This window comes from Eumetopias jubatus, unplaced genomic scaffold (genome assembly GCF_037043125.1).
Source record: "Eumetopias jubatus isolate StellerSeaLion01/CBP00866 unplaced genomic scaffold, mEumJub1_p1.0 scaffold_10, whole genome shotgun sequence".
In the NCBI taxonomy this organism is placed as follows: Eukaryota; Metazoa; Chordata; class Mammalia; order Carnivora; family Otariidae; genus Eumetopias; species Eumetopias jubatus.
The window spans coordinates 116143607-116159805 of NW_028274816.1; the positions used below are offsets into that span (position 1 = coordinate 116143607).

Below are 16199 nucleotides of genomic sequence, written 5' to 3' on the forward strand. Positions count from 1 at the left end.
AGCCTGCTTAAGATTCTCTCTCTCGGGGCACTTGGGTGGCTCAGTTGGTTAAGCATCTGCCTTCAGCTCAGGTCATGATCCTAGGGTCCTGGGATTAAGTCCCACATTGGCTCCTTGCTCAGTGGGGAGCCTCCTTCTCCCTCTGCCTGCCACTCCCCCTGCTTGTGTTCTCTCTCTCTCTCTGACAAAAAAGTCTTTAAAAAAAAAATAGATTCTCTCTCTCCCTCTGCCCTTCCCCCCACCCCCAAAAAACTTAAGATATTATAGCTTATCAATATTTGAAGGTGCTAGTATTTTATATCCTTCTGCAGTAGACAAATTGCCTCCAAATTTTAATCTGGAAGATCACTAGAATGACTGAAAAAGGTTTACAACTACATGGCTTTTATATTTTTACTACTTCTATTAGAGTTTCTATACAAATTATTCATATCTTGATTATAAAAGAGAAGATGAAAGTGTAGACACATTATTCAAATAGCATGCAGAATATTACTACCATGTTGTTTCTCAGTTTTATTCAGTCATAAATGCAAAGCAGAATATGTAACATGTCTTTGGATTTTATTTTGCTTTATTAGCTCCTCCAGAGTTACTATCTATGAAATGGCAGAGAATGGAAAAAATTGTGACCAGAGACGTGTAGCAATGAACAAGGAACAATATAATGGAAACTTCACAGGTAAATTATGGTGGCTTGGATGGAGAAGATGTGCAGGTTTAAATGATATCCTTTTCATTGGGGTAAAATAGAAATATATCTAATATTTACTGTCTTTTGTTAATAAGAAAATAAGATTCTTGTATGTCTTATATAAGATTACAGAAGTCCCCCCTGCCCTTTGTCTGCATTTTCTTTTTCCATGGTTTCAGTTACCTGTGGCCAACTGTAGTCCAGGAACAGAATGGTCTATTTTTCAGAATGGTAGTAATAGCCTAATGCCAGGTCACAGTGCCCACATCGTTCACTTCACTTCATCTCATTACATAGGCATTTTATCATATCACGTAATCTCAAGAAGGACAGTACAGTAAGACCCTTTGAGAGTTACATTCACTTAACTTACAGTCTATTTTTATAATTGTTTTATTATTAATTACCACTGTCAATCTTGCTGCCTCATTTATAAATTAAACTTTATCACAGCTATATAGATATAGGAAAAAACATATTATATATAGGATTCAGTACTGTCTATGGCTTCAGGCATCCACTGGGGGTCTTGGAACATGTCCCCTACAGATAAGGGGCGAGTACTGTAATTATCTTTTGTTTACTCCTCATAGTAAATGAAATTATGGGCCAGCGCCTGTATGGTGAATTTTGATAGTGATAGCAGAAGCAGCCTAGTCACAGTCACATCAGCAGTGTTCTAGGTACAAGATTATTATTTGTTAATCTTACGGTGTGGTAAGTATTTATTTGGTATTGTTTGGTGCTGTTTTATCATGCTATTTTGTAACTTTAGAGGTAAATTATAAAGTTACTTACTACACTAGTCCTAAATACACAAATATCAAAAAAAGAATGTGATCATTGTGGGTTTATTTAAAATTTTTCATTTGTGACAAATATATATTTTCACCAAATTTGGAATTTGTGGTAAATTTCAGTATATTTGACTCTTATTCATATATTTACCAAAAAAAAAAGCCCTGAAAATTACAGCTTTTATTTACATAGATGGTTCAAGTAGGAACTTTCCTTAATGTGTTTAAAGGACAATGAAAGATTTTCCACTTCTGTTAATTGTAATGGCTTTCTTTTTGACTTCTAAATTGTTTGGCATCTCAAACATATTGCAAATAATACTCTAGCATGGTGATATCATAGACATTCTCTTATATTGGAAGAAGTGCAAGCTATCTGAAATAGTAGTTTCTCTTTGTCTTGATCACTACATTGCCTTGCAGAACACATTTTGTAGCACTTATCTGACTTTTGGTTACTCTGATTATTGATAAATTTTATATCATTTCACCAGGAGTTTCAGGATTCAGAGATAGGCATGCATATGTCATATAGTCTCTTCATCTTAGCAGCTTTTGCATGTTATTTTTTTCTTTCCTTTCTTTCAAAAAGCATGTACATTCATATATTCTTCCCCTGCTGCCCACCCCCTTGGAATTTAAAATTAATGTTAGTATGACACATTTACTCTCCTATACTGTGGTTTTTTTGGGGGTTTTTTTTTTTGGCTTAATATTTCCTAGTGATTGTGCTTTAATTGTACATGAAGAACTTCTTCGTTATGGCTGCTTAGTATCCCATTGTCTGAGTATACCATACTTTTAATCACTGCTCTGTTTTCTGCTGTTAACATTTAAGTTGTTTATAATCTTTTGCTTAGACAAGTAACATTGTGTTGAATAAACTTGTACAAGAGACATTTCACCTCATACCTAATCATTCTTAGAAATGGGATTATTGGGTTATAGGGTATATGCATTTGTAATTTTGATAATGACCTTAATTGTACACTTACACAGTTATTTAGTGTCACTCTTCTGAAAGCTTTACATAATTAACTCATTTAATCTTTGCAGTGACCCTAAAAAAGTAAGTACTATTTTCATCTTCATTTTAGAGAAGGGAGAACTGTGACAGAAAGGTTAACTAACTTGCCCAAGGTCACATAACTTGTAGCCAAGATTTGGAACCAAATAGTTTGCCTTCCTATTTTGAACTGTAAACCACTTTGTTCTGTGATATGATACTAATTGCCCTTCATAGAAGGTGGGCTAACTTAGTATCCCAGTAGCATACAAGAAAGGAAACTTGTGTCCTGACAGTAAAATAATTGCAAAAATAGTTCTCAGATTAGAGCAGAATCACCTAGCCTGTCTAAGACTTATCATGTGAACACATTGCTTGTTTTTTGAGGTTAATATGCAAGTATCCTTCAGATGTGGGATGGAAAAGTAGATACGTTTTGAAAGTGATTGGAAAAAGTGAACATTCTGTTTAAATTTCTGCACTAATGTTTTTCAGACCCCTCTTCAATGAATGAAAAGAAGAGGAGGGATCGGGAAGAAAGGCAGAATATTGTCCTATGGAGACAGCCACTCATTACCTTGCAGTATTTTTCTCTGGAAATCCTAGTAATCTTGAAGGAATGGACCTCAAAGTAAAGAGTCTTCCATTACCTTTTATATAAACATTATTTACTAATTTTAGAAATCTTTAACATTCTCCTACTCTACCAACTGCTCTTTCAAAATGAATTAATTCACATGTTTATTTTCCTTTCTGTAGTTTGGAGAAAAGTAGATTAGGGGAACATATTGCTATTTGCTAACTGGATTATTACAGTATTATTACAGTTGACCCCTGTCTCACATTGAATCTTTTATGCAAAGGAGAACATAGGAGATGAGATTTTTTTTTTCCTGGCTTTACCTCTAGGGGAAATTGGGCCTGTGTACATTAGATACTGATTCTTTAGGACAGGGTTCAGAATACGTGGCACTTTTACTGATAATTTGAGCCAATGAAAAAGGACTCTGCCATGGAAATGTGTTATATCTTTAAGTTAGTACTTATAAGCCCTGTTTCAGATATCATAAAGAGCAAGTTGAACTTTTGCATGCCTTATCATTTTGGGCTTGCCTTTCTAAGTTATTATCTTTAATAATAGCATACGTTTTATTGTACTTACAGTTTATAAAACATTTTGTAACATTTTTCAGTTCATTTGATCCTTAAAGCAACTCTTTGAAACTAGTAAAACAAATATATGATTATAGTTGACCCTTGAACAACATGGGGATTGGGGGTGCTAACCCCCACACTATTGAAAAATCTGTGTATAACTTTTGACTCCTCAAAAACGTAACTACTAATAGCCTACTTTTGACCAGAAGCTTTGTGTATATATTATGTACTATATTCTTATAGTAAGCTAGGGAGAAGAAAATATTAAGAAAATCATAAGGAAGAGAAAATACATTTACAGTACTATACTGTAAAAAAATCCACATTTAGTCCTGCGCAGTTCTGACCCATGTTATGGTCAACTGTATTACGATTTTGAAGAAGAAACAGAATCAGATTGGTTAAGTGTCTCACTCTAAGTCAATACTTAGGGACTCTGACCCAGGTCCTCTAACTTGAAGGCCAGTGCTTTTTTCATTATATTATAATGCCTCTCCCAGTGAGAAGTTGGGATGTAAACACAATCAGTCTTTTGGGTAAGACAAAGGCTACACAGTAGGGTTTATGATAAGAAATTGGATGTTCTATTCCCATGTATCTTCTCTTGACCTCCTTCTGTACCCCAAGAGACCATCGGGTTTAAGAACAGAAGAGTTCAGCCCAAAAGAACTGATCCTATAGCTGTGCTAAATAACCTAAATGCTTCAACAAGAACTTGTTTTGGGAGTGATAAATCCTGTGAGATATTTCATTTATTTTTGTTTTTAAATTGTTTTTAAGATTATGGCATCGTCAAAGCATTGTGGTGTCTTTTTTACTGCTGCTGGCTGTACTGATAGCTACGTATTATGTTGAAGGAGCACATCAACAGGTAAGAGGTTCAGCAGCTTGTCTGGTCTTGTACCTTGTACCTCCCCAAACAGTTTCAAAATGGAGCTATTGTGGGTTTGATAAAATTTCTACCCTCCACATTTTTAGACTTGGTTTTGTTTTTTAACTTTATCTCATAACTGATATCTTACTGTCTTTCTTTTAAGACCAAATATTAAAAATATTCTTGTGGCAGTTCGTGGCTGCTGAGCATTTATATTTGGCATATATCATTTTTATTTTCAAGGATTCAAACGTAACTTTCCTGATGATGTTTAGTCAGAATAGCATGAATCCTTTAATCAGCACCAAAGTCTTCATATTTTCTATAACACTCTCCTGTGATCCATCCAAACAGATATATTCATCCTAGATTGAAGGTAGGTTTTATATGTATAAAAAGGGAGAAATTCATTTGTCTGTAGTCTGTAAGTACAATATAACTGAAAGGAAAATAGGACATTTTGTTAATAACTTTTGTTAAAATAGTAAAACATTAATGTATTCTAATAGGAAATGGTTCTAAAAGTGGTATTTTATTTTTTAAAGCAGTTAACCTCTAGTCACAGAGTTTTTATAGTTTTAAATGCATTTCTTTTAAATATTTTGAAGAAATCTGTGCGTGTCATTGAGTTTGTAAGGAACTGGCTTGATGAATTTACTTGCCAGTGTGAGAGCCTAGAATCTAGTGTCTGGAATGCCTCCAACAAGTCCATACCTCAGTGGACTTCATTCAGCTTGCTCTTGTTTAAAAATCATTTTGGTCTTAAATATACAAAAATAATTTTATTCCATTTTTTACTTGAATAAACAAGAATATATTCCATTCACAAATATATAAATAACTGCCCCACTCTCACCACTATTTATTACAATGCTTTCTTAGAGTCTTTGTAACTTTCAGATATCTTTAAAACTTTTATTCTCATAGTTATCTTATTAGTAATTTGCATTTTTCCTATAAATGTCATTTGCAATAGTAGGATTTTAAAGGTCTAAACACAAGCTTTATTACAATTAGATTAATTTTTTGCCTCTCTGCCATCACATACAAAAAGAATTAGGTCTCTTGAAAGGGTTTTTCCTCTTAATGCTTTCTTCCTACTAGAAACTTATTTTAGTTGGTTTGTTTTATTTTGATTGTAGGTGATAAATAACACATTTTTGTTAAACAAATCTGTTGGGTTTTTTTTTTTTCACTGTATCCTTTTTGTTTTTCAGTATGTGCAACGTATAGAGAAACAATTTCTTTTGTATGCCTACTGGATAGGCTTAGGAATTTTGTCTTCTGTTGGGCTTGGAACAGGGCTGCACACCTTCCTCCTTTATCTGGTAAGAATAACAATAAGCAAGATTGAAAGAGATGTTTTAATTGGTGCTTTTACTTCAGAAGTTAAAATTCTAAGATTTTTATTTACTTACCTTTGCATTTTAGAAGCATTCTCATCCTCAAATCAGTGTTTTAAGTTTGATTTAGAATTCTGTTTTGTTTTTCCTTTTGGGTTGAGGATTTAAAAGGAGAAGAGGGAAAAACCTTTGGGCAGATGAGATTGTTTACTTAAATTAATTCAGCCAGGAAATGTTTTTTTATCCTTCCAGATTTTGGAATAATGGTTCTTTTGCTTATGCAATTGTTGTTTTAATAGTTGAAGTTCTTTAAATGTACAAAATTCCATGTAAGGCTTAGAGTTAATTTGAGCAGTTTACTTTCTCTGTTAATCAGCAAATGAGATTTGGTGTCGTCCCTCGTGTCCTCGAACACCACGTATACACACCGGGATAGTCATTTTGGTGTTCTTACTGATTGTGATTAATGAAGTATTATGCATGTAGAATTAAAAGCTTTCTTAAGTCCTTTTAAATCAAAATATAAAATGTACCACTCCTAAAAATACTATTTTACTTACGAAATTAGAGAGATAAAAGTAGGTTTTCCAAATGTACTGAAATTATAGCAGAGCTAGGGCCAGGGGATGAATAGCAAGACATCTAGGCACAGAATTTAAATGGCACTTTCAGGGTCATGTAAATATGGGCTTGTGAGTGAGTGTTTCATTAAATTTTGTGCCCTGGATGCCTCTCTTACTTACTCTATTCCTGTTCCTGAGGAATTGAAAACAATTCCATATTTGAAATAGCTTGATCTTGATTGGGGAAACACAGGTGAAAAGTTGTCACAGTGGTACTGGTTACCTAATAAAGTTCAACACGGCAAACACTTCTGATCTTTATGCTTTAGTGAAGCCATTTCTGAAGCAGGGAAGATAAGTATTAATGGATGACTGTTCAGAAGGCTGCTGAATTAATGGCCTGAAGAATAATTTGAGAATTGATCTGTAATTCATAACTTCTCCAAGTTTATAGGACTTTAAAATCTCAAATTTTAGAATTCTGTTCGTGATTGGTTGCTGATTTTATCCCAAATAGGGACATAAATCTCAGAGAACTAATCCATATTAGTTTTTCTTAAATAATTACAGTTTTAGAAGTATAATGCTATATGAGAGGTTGAGGGAGAAGGGAAAAGAAAGAATTACAGGTTATAGGTTACCTTCTTTTCTAGACCTTTCCTCTGAGATTCCTTGGGAAAACCAGATTAAGGAATTCATTTGTAGCATTTGATTAATTTAGAAGTATCTAAAAAGCAACCCTGGTAGCAGATTCTGCCGAATCTTAAAAGGGATTCTAAAGAAAATTAGAAATTGCACAATAAGTTAAAGATATTTGAAACGAGGAAGTTTTGTTTCCTGTTTCTTTTCCTATACATGAGAAACCTTTATAAAATGACATTTATAAAATATCTTGATGTGAAACATTATTATTTTAGTTCCATTGATCCATGTATCCAGTAAAGAATTTAGAAACATACAAATGATCATTTATTATAAAATTCATTTGAGTGAAAAGTTAAGTCTTTGCTTCCATAAATTAAGTAGTTCTGCTGGGGGATCAAAGTGCAGATTTAATGAAGTGTGGTTAGGCTTTTCACAAGTGTAGAAGGAATTCTTCAAGAGCTATTTGAAGGAACGTATTATACTCTCATTAAAGTCAGTACTGTATGTTATACTAGTTTAGCAAGTATGAAGATTTAATCAAGGAACATCTGAAATTGTGTTGTGTTATACATAAGAGCCATATATAAGTTGTTTTTTTATTTTTTATTGTTATGTTAATCACCATATATTACATCATTAGTTTTTGATGCAGTGTTCCATGATTCATTGTTTGTGCATAACACCCAGTGCTCCATGCAGAATGTGCCCTCTTTAATACCCATCACCAGGCTAACCCATCCCCCCACCCCCCTCCCCTCTAGAACCCTCAGTTTGTTTTTCAGAGTCCATCGTCTCTCATGGTTCATCTCCCCCTCTGACTTACTCCCCTTCATTCTTCCTCTCCTGCTATCTTCTTCTTTTTCTTTTTTCTTAACATATGTTGCATTATTTGTTTCAGAAGTACAGATCTGTGATTCAACAGTCTTGCACAATTCACAGTACTCACCATAGCACGTACCCTACCCAATGTCTATCACCCAGCCACCCCATCCCTCCCATCCCCCACCACTCCAGCAACACTGAGTTTGTTTCCTGAGATTAAGAATTCCTCATATCAGTGAGGTCATATGATACATGTCTTTCTCTGATTGACTTATTTCACTCAGCATAACACCCTCCAGTTCCATCCACGTCATTGCAAATGGCAAGATCTCATTCCTTTTGATGGCTGCGTAATATTCCTTTGTGTATATATACCACATCTTCTTTATTCATTCATCTATCGATGGACATCTTGGCTCTTTCCACAGTTTGGCTATTGTGGACATTGCTGCTATAAACGTCAGGGTGCACGTACCCCTTCGGATCCCTACATTTGTATCTTTGGGGTAAATACCCAGTAGTGCAATTGCTGGATCATATGGTAGCTCTAATTTCAACTGTTTGAGGAACCTCCATACTGTTTTCCAGAGGGGTTGCACCAGCTTGCATTCCCACCAACAGTGTAGGAGGGTTCCCCTTTCTCCACATCCCCGCCAACATCTGTCGTTTCCTGACTTGTTAATTTTAGCCATTCTGACTGGTGTGAGGTGGTATCTCATTGAGGTTTTGATTTGGATTTCCCTGATGCCGAGCGATGTTGAGCACTTTTTCATGTGTCTGTTGGCCATTTGGATGTCTTCTTTGGAAAAATGTCTGTTCATGTCTTCTGCCCATTTCTTGATTGGATTATTTGTTCTTTGGGTGTTGAGTTTGATAAGTTCTTTATAGATTTTGGATACTAGCCCTTTATCTGATAGGTCATTTGCAAATATTTTCTCCCATTCTGTCGGTTGACTTTTGGTTTTGTGGACTGTTTCTTTTGCTGTGCAAAAGCTTTTTATCTTGAGGAAATCCCAATAGTTCATGTTTGCCCTTGCTTCCCTTGCCTTTGGTGATGTTTCTAGGAAGAAGTTGCTGTGGCTGAGGTCGAAGAGGTTGCTACCTGTGTTCTCCTTTAGGATTTTGATGGACTCCTGTCTCACGTTTAGGTCTTTCAACCACTTGGAGTCTATTTTTGTGTGTGGTGTAAGGAAATGGTCCAGTTTCATTCTTCTGCATGTGGCTGTCCAATTTTCCCAACACCATTTGTTGAAGAGACTGTCTTTTTGCCATTGGACATTCTTTCCTGCTTTGTCAAAGATTAGTTGACCATAGAGTTGAGGGTCCATTTCTGGGCTCTCGATTCTGTTCCATTGATCTATGTGTCTGTTTTTGTGCCAGTACCATACTGTCTTGATGATGACAGCTTTGTAATAGAGCTTGAAGTACAGAATTGTGATGCTGCCAGCTTTGCTTTTCTTTTTCAATATTCCTCTGGCTATTTGGGGTCTCTTCTGGTTCCATACAAATTTTAGGATTATTTGTTCCATTTCTTTGAAAAAAGTGGATGGTATTTTGATGGGGATTGCATTGAATGTGTAGAGTGCTCTAGGTAGCATTGGTATCTTCACAATATTTATTCTTCCAATCCATGAGCATGGAACATTTTTCCATTTCTTTGTGTCTTCTTCAATTTCTTTCATGAGTATTTTATAGTTTTCTGAGTACAGATCCTTTGCCTCTTTGGTTAGATTTATTCCTAGGTATCTTATGGTTTTGGGTGCAATTGTAAATGGGATCGACTCCTTGATTTGTCTCTCTTCTGTCTTGTTGTTGGTGTATAGGAATGCCCCATATATAAGTTTTCTGATGGGGCACCTGGGTGTGGCTCTACACTGGGCATGGAGCCTACTAAGTTTCTCTGTCCCTTCCTTCTTACGCACTCTCTCTCATAAATAAATAAATCTGAACAAATAAGTAAAAATTTTGTGGCATTATTACTGCTAATAATAACCTGGGGTCCAGAGTGGATCAGGCCACAAAGTAAATTTGATTTTTGTTTGTGAGTATTTAGAATTATTTCATTTAAAAATTTTTTTTAAGATTTTATTTATTTATTTTATTTTATTTATTTGAGAGGGAGAAACAGAGTACAAGCGCGGAGAAGAGGGAGAAGCATGCTCCCTGCTGAGCAGGGATCCCAACATGGGGCTCTATCCCAGGATCCTGGGATCATGACCTGAGCCAAAGGCAGACGCTTAACTGACTGGCCACCCAGGCGCCCCTAGAATTATTTTAAATGTGCTAAAATTAAGTACAAGTAAAACAACCAGATCCGCATTTTGAATACATGATACTGGCTGTAGTGTGGTAGATAGATTGAAAGTGGGAGAGAAAGAAGATGGGCAGTTACAATAATCCTTCTGAGAGACAGAGGCTTCCTTAGAGGTAGCAGGAAGTATGGAGAGGAGGGGAGATTACAAAAAAGGACTTGCAGAGAGAAGGCAAGCAGAATGATGCCAAAAGATGGCATAAATTTTTTAATATTTCAGAAGAGTGGTTGGAGTGGTATTAGCATTGGGATGAAACAAGACAAATCTTAGAGAAATGTGACTAGTACAATCATATAAATGATTTTTTTAAAGATTTTATTTATTTGAGAGAGAGAGCACAAGCAGGGGCAAGGGCAGAGGGAGAAGAGGGGTCTCCGCTGAGCAAGGAGCCTGATACAGGACTTGATCCCAGGATCCTGGGATCACGACCCGAGCCAAAGGCAGACGCTCAACCAACTGAGCCACCCAGGCGTCCCGTGACTAGTACAATTATAAAGATGTTATGACTTAGTTATGTGGGAAGGAGCCAAAGGTAACTGTTGGTTTTTGACTTGAGTGAGTAGATGTTGGTACCATTAACTGAATAGAAAACAGTGTTGTGTTCACTTGGGTATTCAGTATGTATTATAAGTATCTAAAAAGAGAAATTTAAAAGGATGCTATAATTATATTGCAAGGTAGGTGACATTTTCACCTGATCCAAATGGGTTGCTGCTGTCAGTGATTGGACAAAAAAAAAGGGAAATTTGCAAAGGACTAAGAACTCCCCTCCCTCCCTCCCTCCCTCCCTCCCTCCCTCCCTCCCTTCCTTCCTTCCTTCCTTCTCTCTCTCTTTTTCAAGAGCAAGCCCGTAAGCAGGGCAGAGGGAGAGATAGAATCTTATGCAGGCTCCATGCCCAGTGCTCAATCTCATGACCCTGACTGGGGTCATGACCTGAGCCAAAACCAAGAGTTGGTTGCTTAACCAGTGGAGCAACCCACACACCCCTCTTTCCTTCTTTCCTTCCTTCCTTCCTTCCTTCCTTCCTTCCTTCCTTCCTTCCTTCCTTCCTTCCTTCTTTCCTTCCTTCCTCTCTCCCTCCCTCCCTCCCTTCCTTCCTCCCTTCCTTCTCTTCCCTCTCTTCCCTCTCTTCCCTTCCCTTCCTTCTGAGTAGCTGGCTGGCTTTCTTTGCTTGCATTCTTGCTTTATTTTTTGGACCAGTTTTAGGGTTGCAGAAAGGATAAAGTTTCCATGTACCATTTTACACACACACACACAGACACACACACACACAGAGCTTCCCCTGTGTTTTGTTTTTTAAATGGGGTATAATTGACATGAAATATATTAGTTTTAGATGTACAACATGATGATAGTTTCACTGTTAAAAACATCTTACTTTGGTATGGTACATTTGTTACAATTGAGGAGCCAACATTGATATATTATTAACTAAAGCCAATTGTTTACATTAGAATTCATTTTTTGTTTTACAGTTCTGTGGGTTTGACAAATATGTAATGTGATGTATCCTCCATTATAGTATCATATGGAATAGTTTCACTACCGTAAAAATTGCCTGTGTTCCACCTATTTATTCCTACCCTCCACTTCTCCTCTGCCCACAAACCCTTAGTAAGCACTGATCCTTTTATTGTCTCTGTAAGTTTTGGCTTTTCTAAAATGTCATATAGTTGGATTTACACATTATGTGTCTTTTTCTGCCTGGCTTCTTTCACTTAACAGTATGCATTTAAAATTCCTCCCTGCTCAGCAGGGACTTGCTTCTTCCTCTGCCCCTCCCCACCACACTCTGTCTCTCAAATAAATAAAAATCTTTAAAAAAAAAAAAGAAAGAAATTCCTCCATGTCTTTTTATGAGTAGCTTCCTCATTTCTTCTTTTTCTTTTTTTTAAGGATTTTATTTACTTACTTGACAGAGAGAGAGAGGGAGCACAAGCAGGGGGAGCAGCTGGTGGAGGGAGAGGGGGAAGCCGACTCCCTGCCGAGCAGGGAGCCTGACATGGGGCTCAACCCCAGGACCCTGGGATCATGACCTGAGCTGAAGGCAGACGCATAATGACTGAGCCACCCAGGTGCCCCTACCTCATTTCTTTTTAATGCTGAATAATATTCCATTGTCTGGATGTACATCAGAGTTTGTTTATTCATTCACTTATTGAAGGACATCACAGTTATTTCCATATTATGGCAATCATGAATAAAGCTGCTATGAACATTCATATGCAAAATTTTTGTGTGTATATGAGTTTTCAACTCATTTGGGTAATTACCTAGGGACATGATTCATGGATTGTGTATATTAATTACTGGTATATAGGAAAGCAGTTGACTTGTGTATTAACTTTGTGTACTGCAACCTTGCTATAACAATGTTTCAGGACTTATTTATTCTTTAGGATTTTCTACATTGATAATCATCTCATTTGCAAATAAAGACCGTTTTATTTCTTTATCTGTGTACCCTTTCATTTTCTATTCTTACTGCATTACCTAGGTCTTCCAGTATGATTTTGAATAGGAGTGATGGGGGAACATCATGCCTTGTTCCCAGTCTTAGTGGGAAAGCCTCTAGTTTCTCATCATTAAATATCATGTTAGCTGTAGGTTTTTTGCAAATGTACTTTATTGAGTTGATAAAGCTCACTTCTATTCCTTGTTTGCTCAGAGTTTTATCATGCATCAGTGTTGTCAAAAGAACACTTTTTTAGGGGCACCTGGGTGGCTCAGTGGGTTAAGTGTCTGCCTTTGGCTCAGGTCATGATCCCAGAGTCTGGGGATTGAGCCCTGTATCAGGCTCCACTCCTCTGTGGAGAGCCTGCTTCTCCCTCTCCCTCTGCCACTCCCCTGCTTGTGTGCACTCGTGCTTGCGCTCTCTCTCTCTCCCCATCAAATAAATAAATAGATAAACACTTTTTTAGACAATGGTGATCAAAAATGGGTGAAAGACCAATATAGCAAACAAATTCAGTATGTAAAGGCTTTGTTAAAAAGAAATAGACTTAGTATATGACATTTCCATTTGACCAGATTATCTTTAGTTTTTAGACCTTTTCATTTAGACATAGGCTTTCCTTCCAGGATTCCTTAAGTGTAATGGGGCATATGAAGAAAAATGAGCATCTACAAAAAATAATTTTCAGGGAAGTTGAGCGAAAGGAAAATACAAGATGTCACCGGTCTTTATTTTTCAATTGCCTGGTTGAGATGGACGTCAGATTGCAAGAAGTTAACACCATTGTTACTACTACTATTAATACAATAGCAAACTTTATCATTGTCCTTGTCTAGTAATACTAACTAAAGTAGATTCTATTCTTTTTTAATCCTTATTTGGTATTTACTTTTATGGTATACATACCTTTGGGGAGATTTTGCATTCCATCGTATTTAACTCCAGCCATAGATTTGCTTTGACCAATGAAATGTGAGCGTAAGTGATAACTATTGCTTCCTGGCAGAAGCTGCAAGGTTTGTCATACTCTTTCACCTACCCATTGTATGAAGATGGAGCCTGAGACTCTATAATGAGCAGATTCCCTTTACCATCCTGCGATGGGTATGTACAGTAAGGGAGAAATAAAGTTTGTTAATTTACTTAATTTGGGTTGTTTGTTATTATAGCTTATCCTGAATGATACCCTAACAATTACTGAATATTTACTATATGCCAGGCTGTGTGCTCAGCACTTTACATGAATTATCTTAATGTAGTACTCCCAAGAGGAAGGTAGTCAATAACCAATAGGGTATCAGATGTGGAGGAAAACAATTATTCAATAAGTATAGACTATCCACTTGTAAATTTTGTAGTTATAGAACAGATAAAATAGCAAGGAAACCAGAAGCAAAAGCAGAATCAAATAAAGGTTTAAAAATTTGATCTGTGTTATTTAAGAAGCTATTCTAAATAATTTGTTTGTACTTTTAAAACTTAACATTTTCTTGGTGATAGATGATCAACAGAGTTTATCCTTTATAGATCACCGCCTTGTATCTGTGAAGTGTGATTGTGTTTGGAAAGTCCTAATTATACCTCCTTTCATTTATGAGCCTTTATTCTCACATAGGGATGTGATACTAACATTCTCATGTCATATATTTTTGTGCTAATGAAACTGGCACATTTTCTATATACATATATAACTCCTCATCAAGAAAACAAGTCACCATATGAGGAGCATAGTCTGGTCAGAAATTTAACTATCCTTTTGATAATAATTTGTAGTAAAAAAGGGAAAAAGAAACCAAATTTAGCAAAAGGAAAAGATTTCGTTCATTCTTCTTCATAGTACTCTTTACTAGAAATCATGGCTTTAAAATGAACTAGGGGGGAAAAAATGAAATAGGGAAATTTTTCCTGTTTAAAATAAGCAAAATTTCCCAATTAGGTTCTTCTCAGTATGAAAGTTACCTCTTTTAAAAGTTTCATTTAGGTAATTATAACTCATTGTACAACTAAATGGTGATCTCAAAGTGTTACTATATTTCCTACAATATTAGATACCTGTATCTGCCTTTAAAATGGAAAGATTATCTTGGCGTCTGGTTGGCTCATCGGTAGAGCATATGACTCTTGATCTCAGGGTTGTCAGTTCGAGCCCCTCATTGCGTGTGGGGCTTAAAAAATTACTTAAAAATTACTTAAAAAAATAATAAATAAAATTGAAAAATTGTCTTGGTTTTTAAGTTTGTTAATCAATAATTTCATTTCTATTTTAGGTATGATTGAAGTTATAAATTAATTCAGATGCCCTGAAGGTTCTTATTACTTCTTTAAACATCAGAAGTAAAAGTTGTTTGATCCACATTAAATTTAATGAAAATCAATAGAGAAAAATGACTAGTGTGGGCTACCATTAAATTTTGTAAATTGATTTGAAAACAGTGGAAATCTAGTAGTTTTCAGAGAACAGATATCTAGCCACAAAGGAAAAGTTAGATACTGTTTATGCAGGATTACTGATTACTAACCAGAGAGTAAAGGAAGGGGAGTGAATGGATTTTTTTCTCAAGGGTCAAGGGGAATTAGTTGGGCCTTTAGGTTAGTTGTTTGTTCCATTAATTGTAATAGTCATCAGATGGACTTCAGGAGATCTGTTAATGCCCTGAAATTATACATGTTGTTATGTGTCTTTGCAAATATGCATCTTTCTGGCAAAAGGGACCTATAATATTACATTCACCAAAGACTGTAACCCATGACAGGTTAAGAACCACTCTTCTAGAACTTTTTTCAAGTTCTTCTAGAACTTTTTTAAGTGTGTCTGTACTTTTTTAAATATGTCTATATTTGGCTGCCACTAGGTGGCATTGCTAATACAATCAACGTACGGTACTGTATTTGCAAATTCTATTCTAGATAAATATGAAACCCTCAAAAAGTTTTACTTAAAAACGTATTCTATTATTTATCTGTATTTACACCTACATAATACCAGTTAATGGAAAATAAGTTTTCCTAATAGTTTTCCATATTCATTAATTAGTTTAACAGTTATTAGCCTTTCTTTCGGTTGTAACATAAATATTTACAGGTAGGACATACTTCCTTGGCATGGCCAGTTTCAGATATAATGCTGTAATTCCATTCTTTTCTTTATTATTCAGGAATATGCAAGTGATTGAAGGTGATTTTGTTGTGGGACTAAAATCTTTCATTCCTATCATGGAAGGTGATAGGCATATTGTCAAACAGCTGGGTTTGAATGCTTGATCAAATATTACTAGCTGTGATATTTGACAAGTTTCTTAACTTTTAAACCTTAGTTTATTCAACTGAAAATGGGAATGATAATAGCACAAGCCTGTTTTGAGAATTAAATGAAATACACATGTACACTTTTCAGTTCAGTGGCTAGTATAAGGTCCTCAAGAAATGATAACTACTATTATCATTAATCTTTTTTTTAAAGATTTTATTTAGATATTATCATTATTCTTACTCTGATTTTATTTAAAGAGCAGTCATTTCATTTTACATA

At 35.7% G+C, this 16199-nt stretch overlaps 1 protein-coding gene across 3 annotated transcripts in view; it reads left to right on the top strand.

The window, feature by feature from the left end:
• The window catches only part of VMP1 (vacuole membrane protein 1), a 137303-nt gene that overhangs the window by 20828 nt on the left and 100276 nt on the right, over positions 1-16199 (top strand). For all 3 annotated transcript variants that reach the window (XM_028109040.2, XM_028109039.2, XM_088028349.1), the window contains exons 2-5: positions 582-682; positions 2993-3128; positions 4436-4526; positions 5747-5857. In XM_028109040.2, coding sequence (XP_027964841.1) covers positions 607-682; positions 2993-3128; positions 4436-4526; positions 5747-5857 — 414 coding nt within the window. In that variant the 5' untranslated portion in view covers positions 582-606. The remainder of the gene's footprint in view (positions 1-581; positions 683-2992; positions 3129-4435; positions 4527-5746; positions 5858-16199) is intronic.